At 40.7% G+C, this 19936-nt stretch overlaps 1 protein-coding gene across 1 annotated transcript in view; it reads left to right on the forward strand.

The window, feature by feature from the left end:
• LOC125006656 (sodium- and chloride-dependent taurine transporter-like) overlaps window positions 1-15517 on the forward strand; it is a 28284-nt gene extending 12767 nt beyond the window's left edge. Inside the window, exons 4-15 of the mRNA XM_047582907.1 lie at window positions 1856-1944; window positions 2106-2251; window positions 2383-2515; window positions 3927-4061; window positions 4841-4944; window positions 5055-5179; window positions 7752-7864; window positions 8415-8552; window positions 9633-9735; window positions 10421-10521; window positions 10798-10968; window positions 11160-15517. Coding sequence (XP_047438863.1) covers window positions 1856-1944; window positions 2106-2251; window positions 2383-2515; window positions 3927-4061; window positions 4841-4944; window positions 5055-5179; window positions 7752-7864; window positions 8415-8552; window positions 9633-9735; window positions 10421-10521; window positions 10798-10968; window positions 11160-11318 — 1517 coding nt within the window. The 3' untranslated portion in view covers window positions 11319-15517. The remainder of the gene's footprint in view (window positions 1-1855; window positions 1945-2105; window positions 2252-2382; window positions 2516-3926; window positions 4062-4840; window positions 4945-5054; window positions 5180-7751; window positions 7865-8414; window positions 8553-9632; window positions 9736-10420; window positions 10522-10797; window positions 10969-11159) is intronic.
• Window positions 15518-19936: the final 4419 nt, after the last annotated feature.

The following is a 19936-nucleotide window of genomic DNA, read 5'->3' on the forward strand; positions in this document are numbered from 1 at the left end:
CGTGAAACTGATTCGCCTCCTCCAAAGAGTCGCAGCAGCCATTTTGTTGTGTCTTATAAAGACAAGCAAATCCTTTTAATCGTGGCTGCATTCAGTCTACTATACATGTTCTGTTCACCGTCATGGCTGACTGGGAGCCTTATGTAAATCATTAATGTTATTAATTCCACTGCTGCTGTCACCAGTCAAAACGTCTGCAGTGAAAAAGGGTCTCTTCCTTATCTAGACGATGAAATATTTTCTGGATTTAGTAAATAAAAAAACTTAATTAATTAAAATTATTATATATAGATATATAGATATTTTGAAGGATCAGCCACAAATTTTAACAAACTAAATGAGGTCAGCCAAGGTCGGCAGATAAGCAGAATAAATGACATCATGGAGGAGGACGCATCTGTTTGTTTGATCAGCACTGTACCATGTGATCCGAGCAAGTGTGTGAGTTTTGTGTGTGTGTGTGTGTGTGTGTAGAGAGATGTAAATGCTTGGCAGCTGCTAATAAGCCAAGTGATTAAAAGGACACGATGAGATGGTGAAACTGTTCACACATGCATACACACACACACTAACACAAAGACACACACAGATGGCGAATGAGACCAAAGAACTTTGTCTCAAATTCGTGCAGCCAGTTCAGACAACACACACACACACACACAGATGGTCTGTGACGTTGAAGGACATTCATTTGGATGAGTGGCCTCTGTCGACTTTGTGCGTCTAAAAAGCTTCTTCTAATATACTTATGAGAACCACAGTCGTTGGTTGACCTCCAACCAAAACTCTAATCCAAATATTGATCCAAATCCCAAATCCTACACCTGTTCTCATTTAGAGGGCTTTTCTTTACATCTGTGTGTATTAGAAACCATAAGAACACGTACCCATACACACGCTTAGCCATGGTTGGTGGGTTTACTGCCGACTTTGAGTTGAGGCCAGCAATGACACATCTGACAAATCACTGCTGATCACACCCCTAAACGCGTCAGATGCAATTTAAGTGCAGGTCAACAGTGCTGAAGGTTAAAAAACTAAAACATGATTGCTTTGGACCTTGAGCTGAATATATTGCATCTGCAGCGGTCACTGCCCCTGCAGCATGCTAATATCTAGCAGAACCGTTTAGATGAATGAAGCGGGATTTACAGCTTTCTTACATTTTATGAAATAAATACTGACTTGTACCGTGCAAATGAGGTGGAGCAAAAGTTAAACTTTTGACAGGAAGTAGCACATAACCCTCATAGCCGTGCTTAGTCAGGATGTGAAGATAGGCTTGCAGGAAGCGTTGGTCTTTGACTGGCAGCCCGCTACAGTGTAGAACGGATCCTCATGCATAGAATCCAGTGATGTAGAGATGCAGAACAGTAAAAACGCAGCTTGATTGGTTAGAAATAAAAGGATGTACCATTTAAAAAAATGTTTTTTTGTTTTGTTTTGTTTTGTTTTAAATGTGGTATTTTAAGATGATTACCCAATGCTAGGAGCGTTTCACAAGATGGAATTCACAGGGAACCAAACATAATCTGTCTTGGTTTTTTTCCATTGTGACACATGTTTCACCATAAACTGACTAGAGTTACATCCCGTTTTCTGTCCAATCAGCATCCAGAAATGCAGACTTACCACTTGCACGAAATGAAGTTTTGCAACAAAAAAATGGCGTTCATCTGTCACCTCACTGCATTACACCTCAAGCTGAAGCCCCAGAATATAAATACTTGTTATATAAAATTGTTGCAGATTGTTTTAAAGATAGCTAAATTCAGGCCACAGTCTCGTAAGCAGCTGATACTATCTTGTAGCTGCTCGCTCACTTGTTTACCGTGAAACTCTGTCTTCTCTCCAGGTATTGGTTATGCCTCCATTGTGATCGTGTCTTTGCTGAATATCTACTACATCGTCATCCTGGCCTGGGGCCTGTACTACTTGTTCCAGGTAGGTTCAGATAGATGGTGAGGGATTTTTTTGAAGATAAAGAGCTGTCAATAACTAAATCATAATTTGACACCAGCACATCAACTTAAGATTCGCGTCTCTCAAACCAATTAGAAAGTGAACACACGGTAAAGTAAAGTTTCCCTTCTTTGCTATTTTAGTGTTTCCAGCCAGAGCTGCCCTGGGCCAAGTGCAATCAGCCCTGGAACACTGATCGCTGCATCGAAGACACCTACCGCAAGAACAAAACCTTTTTGTTGGCTGCCAATATCTCCAACTTCACCTCCCCTGTCACCGAGTTCTGGGAGTAAGTTGCAGTAAAACCGTGTGAAACTCTTTAAGTGTTGTTTTTTGCAAAACATTGCCAGTTTGGACACCACCTTTCTTTGAGGTGAACAAACGAACACACACTTACAGAACTTTTTCTTTTCATTGCAGACATAATGTACTGGGTATCACCAGTGGTATAGAGGAAATCGGTCCCATTAAATGGGACCTGGCACTGTGTTTACTGCTCGTCTGGGTCATCTGTTTCTTCTGCATCTGGAAGGGGGTCAAATCCACTGGAAAGGTAAATAAATTCACACCGGCCTGTTATCCTGCACTGCATTCATTTATCAGTTGTGTCGACCGTTTCCACCATTTATTCTTGAACTTGCTGAACTAAAAGGAAATACAAGGGTTTGTTTTATCGTTACTGTATCATAATCGCTGCAATATGCTATCACAGGGTGATGCTCATATGATTTTTTTTTTTTAATGCTCTGGTCTGATTAGGAGAACAATGTAGGCTATGTTCAAAGTTTATTGGCAACAGAGAAAGGCTTTTATTTTATGGCAGAAGTGGGCAGAGGAGTATACAATGTATACATTTGAAAACCTTATTTTTGGTCGACAGTAACAAGCTGTTTTTCAAAGTGACCGAGGAAGCAGGCGAAATATATTACGTCATTAAGGTGTCATAGCTGACATGTTCAAAGAGTATTATTATTGCATGACTTTTAGTTGCACAAACTATGACGGTAAGTCTCAGAAGGAAGACTAGAATGCTGTCCACAACATCTGCTGTTGGTTTCCTCTCTGCCTTGCAGCATGATTTCCTCAACAAAGATACTAGTATCTTCTTTTCTTTTTTTCTTTTTTTTTTTAAGCCCCATCTCATAGAAAGTGCTTATCACATCCCCCCAGTGTTTTTTAGCAGTGAAATTACTGGTAGTGTGTGGACATGGTAAGCTATTTTTGCTGCCTCTGCTCTGTTTCAAAAGAAAATACGATCAAAGGAATTAGCACTCCATCTGCGTTCACCACACACTCGATGCCCTCTGTTAGGATCTCTATCCTTCCAGTAAACATTTTTACATGTTGGCATCACGTGTCGATTGGTTGTTGCCTCAAAGTAGAGATTAGTTGTGTTACCTGCCCACTTCACGTGGGTTTGTTGCACATCTCATTGCTACAACCTAATTTCATTATGTGGTCTCTTGTTGGTGGACTCTTACTGTGCGCCCACCCTCCTATACACTATTGCTTAATAAACGTGGCCTTGGGTAAATGGGGAAATTTCTGTCACCTCAACAACGATAACAACTTGTCCCGAGACCAGAGGTGATCAATCCCAGGCTCCTCTCTGTTTTCATAGCCTCAACACTCTTTATTGATTGGTTTGGCCTGGATTTATGCTTTCTGGCTGCTCCAAGCTGTAACTCTGGTAATAAGGACGTTCATCCAAGGCCAAGTGTGGTCACCGCTTTCCACATAACAGATACTGATACACTGCTATTGATTTAAGAGACAGCCTGTGGTCTGCTGTTGTCGTAATCCCACAATAGATCCCGGAGTTTAGACTTGTGTCGGACATGTCTCTATTGTCTGTATTGACAGAGAAGATATTAGCAAGTAGGGCAAATTAACAAATTAGATTGAGCAGAGAGCCACAGAAGGATTCAGACTGGATGACTTAAAAGTATATGTGCTCTCCTCAGGTCGTCTACATCACAGCCACGTTCCCATTTATCATGCTCATCGTGCTGTTGATTCGTGGTGTGACACTGCCAGGTGCTTCAGAGGGAATCAAGTTCTACTTGTACCCCGACCTCGCTCGCCTGAAGGACCCAGAGGTAGGTGACACCCTGTGTTATAAACCCTTCGCTGAGTTAGGCCAACCATTTCAACATGCGCATGGAGTCTAGCTGCCTGTCGCTGAAGCGTTGTGACGAAATTGTGGCAATTATTACAAGTTCCACACACAACAAATTGGTCGGCATGCGTCCGGCAGCTGTGGCTGACTGTGATGCTGCCTTGCAAGTGTTTTGCATAAAGTTGCAGAGACTCTACATTATGCGTCTGCATTAAAGGAAATAACTCTTAATATAGCAGGTGTCAATAGTCTGTATTTGTCATGAAAAAGGGGAAACAGGAAAGCCCCTATTAGCAGAGAGGCTAGGAAGCTAGGGACACCTACAAACAGTTGTGCAGAGCTGGCTGCTCATGAATCTTACTGATCAGGTGATCTACAGTTTATTCCTTCTGGATGATAAAGTGGAAATATATGTTTATTTGAATGTTCAGATTACATAAAAAAGAAACTTTCAGCTGAGCTGGACAACCAATCGTCGAGATATCTCTGACTGGCTTGTTCTACCAGAACAGAAATGGGGCAAAAAGTTACAAATATCTCAAGTTACGTAGATAAAAAAAACAAAAACAAAAAAAAAACTTTTAGGCTTGTCAATTTACAGACAAATAGAGTTAAAGAGTTGAGAGAGGTAAGTTTTGAGAAGGGTTAGAGTCTGAGCTGTAACACAAACCCTCTTGCCTCACTGAACATCAATGCTGTTCTTCCCGTCATCAGCAAGCCTCAGCCTTTCTATTCCCACTCTCCCCCCCTACTTGGCAGGTGTGGATTGATGCCGGCACCCAGATCTTCTTTTCCTATGCCATCTGTTTGGGCGCCATGACGTCCTTGGGGAGTTACAACAAGTACAAATATAACTGCTACAGGTGAGTCGTCAGTTTTCAGTGAGGGGGATTAGCGATAGGGGACAGAGGGGGGTTGAGGGATCCTTGTGTGTTCATTAACAAATCCTCCTCATGACATATGTGTGACATAGGGACTGTTTGCTGCTGGGAGCCCTCAACAGTGGTACCAGTTTTGTGTCTGGCTTCGCAATATTTTCCGTCCTGGGCTTCATGGCACAAGAGCAAGGGGTGGACATTGCTGATGTGGCAGAGTCAGGTACGAGGGTTCTGTAAAGGCGGCAGTGGTGGTGGGCGCTGCTTCCTGGTTAACAAATTAAACAACAGTAATTGTAAAGGGAAAAAAAAACAGCAACGAAACCCAAAAGAGAATTAGCCTCTATGTTCAGTCCCGAACTGAGTTGTAATTTGGAAATCGAACGGATTTACCGATTAATAACAAATGACGGCATCAAAATATGGAAGCTTCCGCAATCAAACACACCTTGACAAAAGCAGAACGTGAGAAGATGACATTAACATGTGGCCGGTTTGTTAGCACTTATTAGAGTTGGGGCTAAGCAAAAAGACATTGGAAAATGTACTGTGCATCTTGTGCCAGTTTTGTGGCTTAAACATGATACCAGAGATTTGACTCTGAGACGTTTTTCCTTTTTAAACTGACATCACCATTGTTGTGGCTCCTCTTAATCTGAGTGACATATTTGCAAATGTGGTTATTAGTTGTTTCTAGTGTGCTAGAACTATTAGCTTGGTCTGGTCTGCTTGGTTCGTTTTTACCAAAGAAGGAAAAGTCAGTTTAAAGCACTTTTACTCATTGCCACATGAGTTTGAGGGCTTTTAGAAAAGCTTCAGTGCAGCTGCAAGTGCCCACATCTTTTCCACGGACTCAGTTTATGTCCTACAGTATACATGATAGCTGGAGCCTTGTGACAGTTCAGCATTCTTTTGCAAAGGAGACGAAGTCAGCCGAGGTTACGTTGAAAGTTGTGGCTGGTTTTCTGACAAAATCTCGAGGATTTCATTTATACTTGCAGCAGATATTTCTTTAGACAACGTGTAGAAATAAGTTCAAGTGTGTTAAGACACCAACCAAAGTGAAAGATGCTTTTTTTTTGCTGTGTTATAATCCATGTGCTTCAGTTACATGTTTAAGTGGCTCAGATGGGTCACAAACTTGAATTTGCACAAATGGGACAAGGATTTGTCAGCATCAAGTATATTTGTGAAACGTGGGCTTTATCCAATTCCACAAAGTCAGACAGTTTTACATAGTCAAAGGTAGCTTAGCACAGTCTCATGCTGTCAGCCCAGTCGAAGCAAATATTGCACAGTTCTGCAGTGCCCACATAATGCTTTGCAGAATTGTCCAATGTGAATGTTGTTTGGCGAGTGGGCTGATGCCTCACAGGTTACTGAAGTGTATCATAAGTAATAACAGGGTATGTCATTAGACAGCAGAATATAATAAGTATTCCTGTTCTAGGTCATTAAGATCAACCAGGCAAGCACGTTAGAACAGATCAGGAACATTACAAATAATCAGTCATAAATGTGTCTGCTTGATCCTAACAGAACCAAGCAGTAGCATTAAAGTCATTGTTATGTATACAGAGAATTAGTTTTTTCCCACAGTGCCATGTTAGAACGCATACGCAGGCTCTTTTGACTTAGAATGTGCTAAAAAGAAATTCAGACTACAAATTCTAGTTTCTATAATGTAATTTGTAAAGTCTAGCAATAACACATAACACTGTTTGATTGATAGTTCTGCTGGCATTTTCCCTCTCGGGGACTGGAAGTCATATTACTTTTTTGAGTCAACGCGGTGTTTGGTTGGATGCCTTGTCATAATTTGCTACAAAAATGGAACACATTTACATACAGTATATTGCTCTCAGCTGCAATGCTGTTTTGCTGTTATGGCTGCTTCCTTGTTCATTGACTTCTCTTTTGCAGTTCCCAAAGTATCAAATTTGACATCATAAAAAAAAAAAAAGGAAAGAGAAAAATAATCAACCTTTTCTTGTTATTTGACCACTCCGTTTGCATCTGCTGCTGTTTTGCAACAGCCATTTTGCATCCCCCATAACAGTTTATGCTTATCTTAGTCAGGGATGCAAAATGGCTCGAGTGATCTACCGTGAGTGTTGAAGTAATGAAACGTTTTGGGACACCAAGTTGCGCTTGATTTACCTTTTTGTAGCTGCTGAAAGTGAATCAAGCACACCCTGTACAGACACAATTTTGTAAATAAAATTGCTGCAGTGTTCACACTTTTCTCTTTGGAAAGTTAAGTCACACGAAACACACACACACTAGCCACAAACATACTGCACACACATCATTTACAGAATGCTTCACAATTTCTTGTCATGACTTCTACAGAGATGCAGTTACGTAATACTAAGGAAAAGTTTACATGTTCTTTGTTAATCCTCTGTTTTTCTTCACTGTGATATTCTAAGATATATTTTGAAACTGTTTTGTTTCTTGAATGCATATAGTAGTGAGTTTTTTGTGTTAAAACAAGAGGTAAGTAAAGATGTATATTACATATATTTAATACACTATTTACGATAGCATCTAGCAGATGCATATGACACACAGAGATACACACAAACACACAGTGACACAGAATTTGTCCCTAGTATTCTAGTTAAACTTTGATAATGTATTCATATCCTGTTCTGCGTCTCCATTATATGGGGCTTCGTTTTTCCCCCCTACAGGGATGCAGATCAGATGATCTTATCATATGATACTAATGTTGTTCCTCCCCCACATCCCTCTCTCTGCTCTCCTCCCCCCGCCCACCCACTCCTCTGCAGGTCCAGGCCTGGCGTTCATTGCCTACCCCAAGGCCGTAACCATGATGCCTTTTCCGACAGTCTGGGCAATCCTCTTCTTCATTATGCTGCTGCTGCTTGGCCTCGACAGTCAGGTTAGGTTCTCTCACTCGTTGGTAGCTGCTAGAGCTGCAGGAAGCTAACTTAACTTGTCATTGCAGTGGGAGTAATTGTGGGATGAAAGTAAAGCTCAATTCCACAAGTTTATCCGTAGTCCACAGGTGCCTGGGTAGATGCACACCCACTTGCTGTGAATTCTCCAGACGATTAGCTGCACCATTTAAGCACGAGACAGGGAACTTGTGTGATAAAGTCTGTTAAATGTAAATTTACTGTCATGTTTGAAAACGGTTCACATGTGCAGTCGTTAACATGGGAGCTGACACTCACGCATGAAAAGCAAAACCAAACAAAAAGTAGCGCAACAAATTGACACAGTGCCAACAAAAATAGAAGTTACCCTTTAACAATGGGAAATTCTTCATGGTAAAACTCACCCCTGTTCAACAACACAGGGTCTGTGATGGTTTTTTACAGGGCAAACAAAAGATGTAGAGATTCTGGTTCTTCGGGTGTAAAACATCAGCTTATGCTGCCAGAGGATGTTTTCTGGTAACACTGCTGTGTCTCTGTGTTCTGCTGCAGTTTGTGGAGGTGGAAGGGCAGATCACATCACTGGTGGATCTGTATCCGTCCTTCCTAAGGAAGGGTTACCGCAGAGAGGTCTTCATCGCTATCATCTGCTGCATCAGCTACCTGCTTGGACTCACCATGGTTACCAAGGTAACACCGTGAATGTGAACTAAAAACTGAAACATAAACTGAGAAAACGAAGGCACATCGTAAAACATCTGAAAACCTTTATGGATGACTATGAACTCCAAAACCCACAGCTCTGTTATGATTACAGTATTTCTCCAAAACATACGCAAAGCATCTACTGATAATTGCATGTTTACGCTGAGGGTACTGACCTCGTTTCAGAGTACAGTCCCTCAGCCCAATGCACCAGGAACAACAGCGGTCTGATAGCTATTAATGCGAATCCCCCGAGAAATGACAAGCGGCTATTTATGCTGTCAAGTCATGAGAACTTCCATTCCCCGTGTAATAATAGATACAGTAGAACAGATTTAGCGGTTCCGAATCACGAGCAGACATCTCACGTGCCCTGTTTTTTTAATGAACCAAAATGTTTCACTGGATATAAAAATAACTAATACTGTAGCCATCACTAAATTTCCAACATGGCATTTCGTCTATTTACATATTTTGTACAGGGTTACTCTAGAAAGTCAGTCTTTGCTCGATCTTTCGACGACTTTTTTCCTCTATGTCAGTCAACATTCCCAACTTCCTCTGAGCAATAGAATTTTTTGTAAGAAACCCTACTTTAAAACTGGAAATTGTAATCAGCAGTGATTTTCTGTCATCCTTTCATCCTTTCATCCTTATTTTCTTCCCACCCTTCCTTCTGTTTTTGCATTGCATACAACTTTCTCTCCGCAATCTGTTCTCTGACTTGCCTCACTCCATTGTGTCCTCTCTCTCTCTCTCTCTCGCCGTTGTTCCCATGACAACGTCTTTTTATGGCTGCGGTGGCCTGGTTCAAGTTTAGGACTCCCTTGATTAACAGTTTTCACACCGGACACACACGTGAGGACATACAGACACTCGTGGTCAAAGCAGCCTTTATTGCAGTGATCTGTGTTCCTCTTAAGTCTTTGACTTATCATGTGCAGAGTTTTAGTATAGGAAGGTACTGAGGTCTGCCTTTTTTTTGTTGTTTTTTTTTTTAAAGAAAATGCCTGAAATATACCAGGGTTTAAAAGAAAATGGAATTTTCTCCTTGTCTTTCTACAGGGTGGCATGTATGTTTTCCAGCTGTTTGACTTCTATGCAGCTAGCGGTGTGTGCCTTCTGTGGGTGGCATTCTTTGAATGTATAGCTGTTGCCTGGGTTTATGGTAAGTACCAAATCCAATAAACCTAATGCCTTACAGTCAACCTCATGACTATATACTTTTTACTGCAATATCTCCATTCACTGGATATGCCGCCTGAGTATCTCAAAGTTTGAGAATAAATGGTCAAGACAGATCAATGTGTCACATAAACGTCTATGTGAAACAGCAATTCTTTCACATTAGACAAAACAGTAATTGCTAATAATCTATCAATCACAGAAGAAGGTTTTGCATGTGATCAAATATCTAAATTTGTGCATTACAGTTATTTCCGAAGGAATCGAGAAGTTGGTTACTGAAGACTTGGAAATTAAGTTATTGCAACCAAAAGCAACTTATGCTTATGCTTGCACCTATGAATTCAACAACATTTTATTTGTATAGCGTCAGTGGAGAGAGTTGGCATTCTATACAGTAGAAGTGCACAACAATGCAAGTAGCAAGAGAGGCCTATAGCATAGCATGACTAACAGGCCAGCTTCATTAAAAGGTCTTAAGCCTACCTCCCATTTTACTTTTTGAATCCCTAGGACCTACGTAGTCAACAACATGACTATTTAAATGCACAACGGGAAACAGCACGACTAGTTTTCCATAGCCTGTCTTGCCTGTTAATTGCTGTGAAGTAAGCGGTGCAGGTGGACGATTCTGTCACTCAGCTGGATGCCTGTTGTTGTCTTTCCAGGCGTTGATAATTTCTACGATGCAATCGAGGACATGATTGGCTACAGACCAAATCCTTGGATGAAATGGAGCTGGAGTGTTATCACTCCTTTACTGTGCATGGTAAGGGGCTTTGTTTTTAAAGTTTGCTTTAGGGTACATATTAAACAATGCAGGGCCATGTGTTAACCTCAGTCTCCAGATGGTGACGAGGGACAAAAGTTCAACTTCTGCTTCCTCTTTTCAGTTGGCAGTTCTTCTGCTTCCTGAAACCTGGTCTAGTGTGTTTAAGATCTTTCTCCTTTGTCGTGTGCTTCAACAGTGTTAAAGAGACACATCACCATGTTCATATTGCATATATGCATTTCATATTCATATTGTGTAATCCTTCCCCTCCAGGGATGCTTTATCTTCACGTTGGTCAAATACAAGCCACTGACGTACAACAAGGTGTACCAGTATCCTGAGTGGGCCATTGGAATAGGCTGGACTCTGGCCTTGGCCTCCATGATCTGCATCCCGATGGTGGTGGTCATCAAGATCATCCGCTCTGATGGGCCTCTCATTGAGGTGGGTGGATTGGCCATCTTTGCTCTTTAGCTGTTGCATGTTTGGTTTGTAATTGGTCTTAAATACAGTTTTAAAGCATCAAATGCTTTTTTTTTGATGTTATATTCACATATATTCCCTACATTGTCTCCATCACCTTTCTTCCCCCTCCCCCTCCTCTCCTGCAACCCCTGTACTCCTTCCCCCTGCAGAGGATTAAGGCCGTGGCTGCCCCGGTTCGCGGCGGGGCCAGCTCCCGTCCCGCAGATCACCGTGGCCCTAAGGAGCTCTCCTACCCACTGGACCCCAACGGGAACAAGGGCCTCCTGATGAAGGCCCCCACCCACACCATCGTAGAAACCATGATGTAAAGGAATGAGGCGGAGGCTCTCCATGAGATCGCTCTCCTCCCCTCTCCTGTCCTCTAAAATGCTTCTAAAGCTAGCTAGCTCTCTGTCTGTCTTTGTCTTTCTGGTGGACTAATAAGGGTTTTCAAGGAGAAAAAAAAAACAAGTTCACGTTTCAAATCTTTTAGGAACACTCTGCAAGTAGTTTGCCATTGGTGGTTTTCTGAAGAGGGTAGCCATCACATTTCAAATCTATTTCTGAAGTACTCACAAGCTACTTTTCCCCTGTTAGTAGTTTCCATGTGACTACGCGTCCCGCTGTGATCTTGTCTGAAGGCAAATTAACACCAGCCTCTGGGGACACATTGGTTGATTTTGGTTTGTTCCACCAGGTGCTCTTGCACATAATCAGCCATTGTTCGAAGAAAGGAAGAAAGTAGTTATTGAGTCTGGAATCAAATAGCCTTTTGTAGCCACACTATATATAATAAAAATGTTTCCTGCATTGATCGTGGATCACAAAAAATGTTTAAAAAAGACCTTTTTGGGGGGGAATATTAATTCCCTTTGAGACTATGAACAGGGTGCACTTATCTTCGGACATGTGCCATAGGGTTCAGCTGTGGCTCCTTCTGTCCCACTGTGCTCAGAAAAGGCCCTCCTGAGATGAAGCGAACGACTCAGGCACTACAGGTATTATTAGCTCGTTATGCACGTGCCCCCTTCTATCCTTGGAAATTAAATGTTATTGAAGCTGCACTTGGTAAGATTTTCCAGTGAAATGCAAATAATTTTGTGGCTTTCACAGGAAACGCGTCTTAACTGTGCAAATTTTAAAACGCGTAAACAGATTGTTCTGATGCAGCATTACACAAAATTCCCGGTGCAGCTAAAAAAATAAAAAATAAAACTAGAACATTTACACAGCCGTGATAGCTGATGGGCCTAATCAAACCAGGGTCCTGGTTTTTGAATGCACCTTAGCACAACTACTCCCATATTCCATAGTCATAAACTATGGGTCAAAGAGAAATCTAGCACTGAGACTGTGTTGGGGAAACCCGATTGTGCACAAAGAGAGAGGTATCTGAAAGGATTTGAAGTGTGGAGGTTGAACCCTTGAGTGTGTTGTCTGTGACGTACTGTACAGTAGTAGCTAATCAGTCTATCTATATCTCTTTATCTATCTTTCTCTGTCCTAGACCAGTTTACAGTACATTAGTGACTGCACTAGGCACTCTTGGCTTAAAATTTTGGATTGGATTTGTTTTGTTTTCTACAGAGGATTATACATTATTATTCGTTTTTTTTTCCTCTGTCGATGTTTAGATTTTTTTTTTTATTATTGATGTTATTGGTATTCACTATTGAATTGCTGTAGTTTTACATAGAAGAAGGAACACTTATTTCATCTGGTGAAAATACTAAGCTATTATATAAATCGTACATTTACAGTGGCAGCCATTGTAGTATAGTCCTCATTATGCATCTTCTTCTTCGGCCTTGGTCCTGCCGATGGTTCAGTCTTCAGTTGAACACAGAAAAACAATGGAACAGATTTTCCCTGACGTTTTCTCTTGTGGGGGGTTTGGGTCAATTGTTAGCGAGCCGTGTAATGTCCAGCAAAAAAAAAAGAAAAAAAGAAAATGGAAATTCTACAATGGCTCCATTTGTAAGATTGTAGGTGTTGGGGGAGTTTATAGCTTTTCCTCTTCTGTAAATACCAGAAGTCAGTATTTAATTTGGATGAATTCAGCCAGGCAGGGCGCCGCAACCAGTGGTTAAACGACGTTTCACTAATTCAAAGACTAAAAAGTGACCACCGTGTCAGCCAGTGTCGGACTCGTCAGAGTTGTCTGGCTGAGGTGGTAGCGGGCTGCAGACAGACCAGTCACTGATTGACTATTGGGTTTGGTCGTTGACACAGTCACATGTCCCTTCACGGAAGAAGGCAGTGAAGTCAGATGTGGGCTTAATAACCCTCACTGTCACTGGAAGTTCAAACTATTGCCAGCCAAAATCCAAAATGAAGAGAGAACAGTAATAATAATACTGTAGGTACAGTTTAAATCCTTTACTTGAAAACATATTAACTGCCCTTTCTCTTAAATTGCTTGTTTTTGATCCCGTATACCGTGCTGCCGACTTTAAAATGCTGTCATTACTTTGAGAGGTTGACATGGTTTCTGTAACGTAACCGCTGACACCCAAACTCTGTTAATCATTGAGAAGTGCCCTCTGTCTCCGGATCATCATCATTGCAACAAAACTAGAATGACATTCATCACAATAACATGGGGCCATAGCAATGTTGATGTGAACTGTTAACAATCAAGAGCAGACCACATGAGATGTGACATTCATTTTAATGTATATGTGTGTGTGTGTATAACAAGGGGTCTCCCATGTGTGTGTCACCAGCGTCCATCCGCTCAGGACTGTAGTGCTTTTGTCTACTGTAAAGCTGCATTAACCCAGCGTCCAAAAAAACAAACAAAAAAAACAACTAAATTTTTTTTGACTTTTAACTGTGGGTGAAAAAGAGCTCCACGATGGTAGCAATCAACAATCATCCAGCTTGAAAGGCCATTAGATCAGTTTTAGAATGGGAAAAAAAAGAAGAAACAACACACACCTGAACTGCCTATTTTATCCAGAATCGAAGGCAAAAATGCAGATGGAGTGAGTCGAACTGAGTTTTTATTGCACCTTACTTGTATAATTTGGATTTCATATCAAATGATGAGGCCAAAAATAACCAAAACACTGCCATCTTTTTATTCAGGGTTTGTTCTCAGTGGAAAAAAAAAAAAAGACTAACAGTGGACATATTAAAAATAGAAGAACACCATTCATGCACACAGTTGAACAGTACACATGCATGGCAGCAGTTTGACCAACAACTTCACATCAGAAGTGAGACCAGGGCCTCTTTCATGTTTCATCTAAGCGTTGATATTTTTTATTTTAAAATTTTATTTCTTTGAATAGATTAAAGTAGTTGATATCATTAAAAGGGATTTGATAAACCAAATCCGCAGCAGACATCTATTTTCATACAACTTTTCCTATATAAGTCGTCTTTGTACAGCTACGCTCCCATTGCAGACCTCCCATTTTAATACAGATACAAAGCTTCATTTTAATCGTAAAACTTTTGTACAGATCTGGTTCTTGGTTCTTCTGAAGGATCTTTGCACTTAGGTTTAAGAAGCAAAAAAGCAAACTCTTTTCACATCCCGTGAGAGTGAGAAGCATTCTTGAAAAAAATTGAAAGTTGCTGGGCTGTTAAACAAATTGGTCACGTTTTAAATTGAATGAAAGCTGAAAATGGAATGCGACGTTGCAAAGATTTAAAAGTGGACGCAAAGGACAGAGTCCTAGTGCAACGATCCTTCTTTTGGAAGACAAGTGTGGACCAGAAACGATAACTAATGCAGTCATTTATTGTGTTATTCTGCCTCTTTGTGTATATTTACAGTATGTACCAGCCCCTCTGCCTTCTTACACTCCCTGTCAGTTAGCCTATGTAAACCTTCCGTTGACCGAAGCTAACCGATAATTATTATTATCTTTTTTTTTTCTTTTTTTCTTTTTTTTTTTCTCTGAGATACTGAATTCGCAAGAAAATCTAAGCAGTAACGATGCACAAGTTTTTACCGCCGAATGTTTGAAATGTGAAAGTCACCTGCGGGGTGAACGCAAAAGTTTCTGAAGATTTATTTTTTAGAAAAATTAAAAAATAATTTCTTTTTATTGATCTTGTTTTGTTGAATTCTGCAGTTCTCTTGTTTTGTTTTTATTCCGTTTTCCAATTTGTGTTTCCATCACATTTGCCTTTTGTATTCCAAAAATAGTGTATTTGAAACCTCTGTCATTGGAGTAACATGTACAACTATCAATCAAAAGAAGAAAACAAAAAGATGCAGACACACACACACAAAAAAAAGCTATGATTTGTTATGTGCAATACTTTGTAGAAAGCTTTTATTTTTCATTCTGTTTTTGTTTTTTAGTTGTTTTTTTTTTTTCTTTCCAATAGGTGGTACTAACCTTTGAAGAACACAGATTCTTCTTCAGGGTCCAGTTAAATTAGAACCCACCACAAAATGCTTTGCAATGTGGAAACTAAACCAAACAAAACCACTATTACATCAAAGATCATGTGGTTTGAAATGCACTGAAAATAAAATGACTATTACACATTGTCACATCAAACTGAATTTCTTAGCAAAATTATTATTTTGTTTGTTTCTTTCTTTTTTTTTTATTTTTATTTCATGACAGACTAATTTGTGAGAGGTATGAAACACTGCCACTAAGCCCACCGTCTCTCTACCTACCTACCTACCTATACTTATCTCAGTACTGTTGTGTTGCTAAACATAAAAAAGAAATCGGGCAGCTTTCCAAAACCGCACTCTGACCAAAGTCTCCAGTTTTTAGCTGATACTTAACCCAGTACCTTATAATTCGCCTGTGCTCAATTTGATTTCTGAGATGGAACAAATACGTAGAATAATCTGGGTGCTTTTGGTAAAGCTGTCCATGAGCAACAAGAGCGGTCAATTCAATAAAAAAAAAAAAAAACACATATAGCACCATATCAGACGTGGGCTTTTCTTTAAAAACCTTGCATGCAGTTTGTACGTTGTACGCTCATTTCTGTCTAAATCACTTTGCCAAACCCTGCAGCCTTAGTGCTCTATCAAAGAAAAAAACAGAACGCCATCTACACAGGAACAGATCTCAACAAATTTCATACTGTCTACATTCAATGGCGCTACATATCTGATCTTGATTGTCTGTTTTTGTGATAAAGATGCAACATTAGATCAAACGGATGTGACCTTTGACCTATGCACATCTGATGTAAAGCTAAACTCTTTTAGCTCTGGCAACACCGTTCAAATAGTTTGAAATTGAAACAATACCAAATAAATTCAATTCTCCGTGCTAAGGCTTCTGGGAAATCGAGTCCCGCCCCCGTCCCCCCACCCGTCAGCAGACTAACTCTGATAATGATCTCCAATGACGATGCCTCTGTCTTTCCTGCATTGCCACCGTATACCAGCCCTTCCTTTTTGAGAATGTACATCGGGGGGAAAATGTTTTTTAATTCTTGGCGAAGAAAAAAACATTTTTAAAAGAATTTGAAAAGGTTTTATTTTTTATTTCTATGGCCAACCTGTAAGCTAGAAAAAACAAAAACTGAAAAAAAAAATATGTGTTTGAACAGGTTTTACATGGTGTAAAACTTTTTTTTATTTCTTAATAAAAAATTTGTCTTCAGAAAACAAAGTGTGGCTTTTATTTGTTATTGGAGTGGATCAGTTTTTACTGTACTTGTATCCGCCTATACGTGTTCAATTCCCCAACTCGTTCGACTTGTACCTAAATCCCCCTGACAACATAATAAACTCTAATCCCTCGAAGCCTGTAATACAAGATTTAAGGTATTAAAGCCGACACACGGGCCTGCATACCAACACATTCACCACTGCCAGGGAGGGAGCCTTACTTATGTGAAAGTAATCACATAGGGTGAAAATTCTCTCCGTCAGAGTAATTCGACTAAAATTAAGACATTTGTCATCTGCAAACTGCTAGTGAATGCTATTATACAGGTGAGCCTTGACACAACTAGAACATTTAAGTCTACATTGCATCACGGAGTGTATTGTTCCAGTTAATCAAACGATCATACGCAAACACTCACAACATGAATTGCAGGTCATGAGTGTTTAAGACTACTAGACTACAGATAATGGGAGAAAATATACAAACAAGCAAATTCATGATCCGACTGTTCTGAATCTTTGAAGGTTGAAGAAATGTTGTCAGTGAAACACTCATCGGTCCTGACCACATGTACATGAATGCATGCATGTGCGAAACGAGCATAAGATGTTGCATGAAAGTCACACGCAGCACGCCGATAAACTGGTCAAAAAAGCTTACGCGCCCACGTTGTTAACATGTACAAGTGTACAGATATAACATCTTAGAGTTATTTATTTATCTGGTTTCTATCTTACAGACGTCTCAGTGTGAACAGTGGCTTAGTGAGGTACAGACTGGTGTAAGCTAAAGCATCTGCAGCAAAGCGTATCACTTCCTGTTGTAGACTGCAAAGTGGAGATAGAGCTTTTTTTTCTGGCAACAAAAATGTTTTTTATACATGTGCGTCTCAAAAAAATTAAAGGAACACTTTCTTCTGGGATATTGATCTGGTCAGAGGTTGTTAATAAATTAACAACAGGTTAGCTAGAGGGGCAACGATGAGACGACACCCAGAACAGGGATGGTTGTACAAGTGGAGGCCGCTGACATCGTTTCCCTCCTCATCTTTCACTAATTTTGCATTTGGCTAGGGTCACTGTCACTACAGGTAGCATGAGGTGATACTTGGACCTTACAGAGGTTGCACAGGCACATCTGCTGGCGCATCAATATGTCCCAGCACCAGGAAACAGACAATTACTCTTAGAGAGGCAGGACCAGGATCTGCTCCTTTGTGCAAGGAGGAACAGGACAGGCACTTATAAAATGACCTCCAGCGATGTCTTTTACCAAACAATCACAAACAGACTTCATGAGGGTGGCCTGAGGGCCCAGCATCCTCTAGTGGGCCCTGTGCTCACTGGCTGGCACCGTGGAGCGTTTGGCAAAGAACACCAGTATTACCAGGTCCACCACTGGCGCCGTGTGCTTCTCACAGATGAGAAAGGTTCACCATGTTCCCTAGTGGCAGACGTGAAAGGGTCTGGAGAAGGCCATGCTGCATTGTAACACCACCCTAGCATGACCGGTTTGGTGGTGAGTCAGCTAGCTGTCGTCAGGGCTGCTCGTCAATAACAAAATTGAGTTTTGTGCTAAATTATCTGAAACAATATCCTTTGCAGCATTCACTTTTCACCCCATTTTTTATTTTTTATTTTTTTTTTTAAAAAGTGTTTTTCCAAAGTCAAGAGCTGGTGTTGGCTTCATGGCAAAAGCACAGAATGATCAATGCAGGCCATGCTTACCTAACAACAGAATAAAAAGAAGCCAAAACAGAAATCACTGAGCTAAGCTCCTAACCACTAAAAACAGGAGAAAAACAGAAGGACAAAAATATGACCCCTCCCAAACTTGTTCTGAAACAATGTTAGTAAGCGGCTCTGAGAAGCAGCTGGAAGCCGCTTCAGTTTATGGAATATTTTGACCCAAACATCCGTTTCACAGCGAGGGGCTAGAGGCTCAGACATGCTGGTGATTAATAGAAGCTGGGTACTGAACACAGCTAATTTTCCCAGACTGTAATTTTCCCTCAGTAGTTGCGGTTGCATGAGTCATTTTTTTTTCTTCTTCTTCTCTAAGTTTAGTTACTTTTCCCAAGCAGAATATTTGAATGGGAGCTATATAAAATGCTACTTTAAAATATCCTGTTTATGCTTCACATAGTACAGTCAGAAAAGGCAGAGAGCTCTTTCAGGCGCCGTTTGGATCCAGTTTTGATCTTGGCTGATCGTTTTTGCCCGGGAACACGGCACGCAAATAAAACAGAGGACGATTCCGAGTCTCGCAAGCGTGCGACCCAACTGCAGCACGAAGGATGTTGGCGGCTTGAACCTGCCGTGGACGTCTATAAATGTTAAGGCTGCTGTTCTGTTGCTGAGCTTTAAATAACCGACACTCCAGAGAACGAAACACAACATTGACATTTCCATTCACTGCCTGCCAGGTCCAATAATAGACTCTTCTGTTGAGAAATTTGCTTTCCTTTTCATCACCGCCAACAGTTTTTTGGCATTCTCACAAAGCTAAAGCTGCAGTCGTTCTGTTTATTTATCTAATATTATTATTATTCTTGTGATAGATATGTGTGACTTTGGGCTTTTCTTCTGCGGTCAAAAACAGAAAGATACAGGAAATGGGAGGGAAGATGTGGAAAATCGGACAGTTTTTGATCCCAGGATGTTAGTTGCACGGGGGACACAGGGACACATTATTTGAATTTTTCCATTTGTTTGTGCAGAAAGGTTGTTAATGGTTTCCAGATTGCAGCTCCTCTGTGAGTCCGGTTAACTCCTTTGTGAGCGGCTATTCTTATTATAGTGTGTAATGGGAGAAGTTTGTTTTGCACTCCCAATCTAGTAACTATAACTATAAATTCAAAATAAAAGGAGGAATACGTGCATAATCTTGGCTTCATATTGTGTGTTTATTTGAAAAGTTGAGCGTAACAGCGTCTTGAGATGATCATAAGACCTGTAAAGTAAGAGTTAATTCCTTTTTTTTTCTTTTTTTTTTAAGAAGAATCCTGAAGTTAACTCTTCGGCTACCTTACCAGACGGACCCATATCTTATTGATGATCATCTTGCATCTGCAGTACCGGTAACCATAGCGACCATTTAAAGATCGGCCTGCAGCTACGAGCATTTCCCTCCGAAACGTGGACGAGCATGTTTATGTGATGACCTCTTTTCTCGCTCTGTTCTGGTACTTTTTCACCCGCAGTCCGCTCTTGTTGTCTTCTGGGACGTCTTCAGCTTTCCGCGTCTTCTCCCACTGCTGTGGAAAATCTTCAGTCACATCAGCAAAACATCAGACGGAACTGCGTGTGCCAAGTTTGGCTTGTTTGTGTGCATGTTAGTAC

This window comes from Mugil cephalus, chromosome 4, assembly GCF_022458985.1.
Source record: "Mugil cephalus isolate CIBA_MC_2020 chromosome 4, CIBA_Mcephalus_1.1, whole genome shotgun sequence".
Classification (NCBI taxonomy): domain Eukaryota; kingdom Metazoa; phylum Chordata; class Actinopteri; order Mugiliformes; family Mugilidae; genus Mugil; species Mugil cephalus.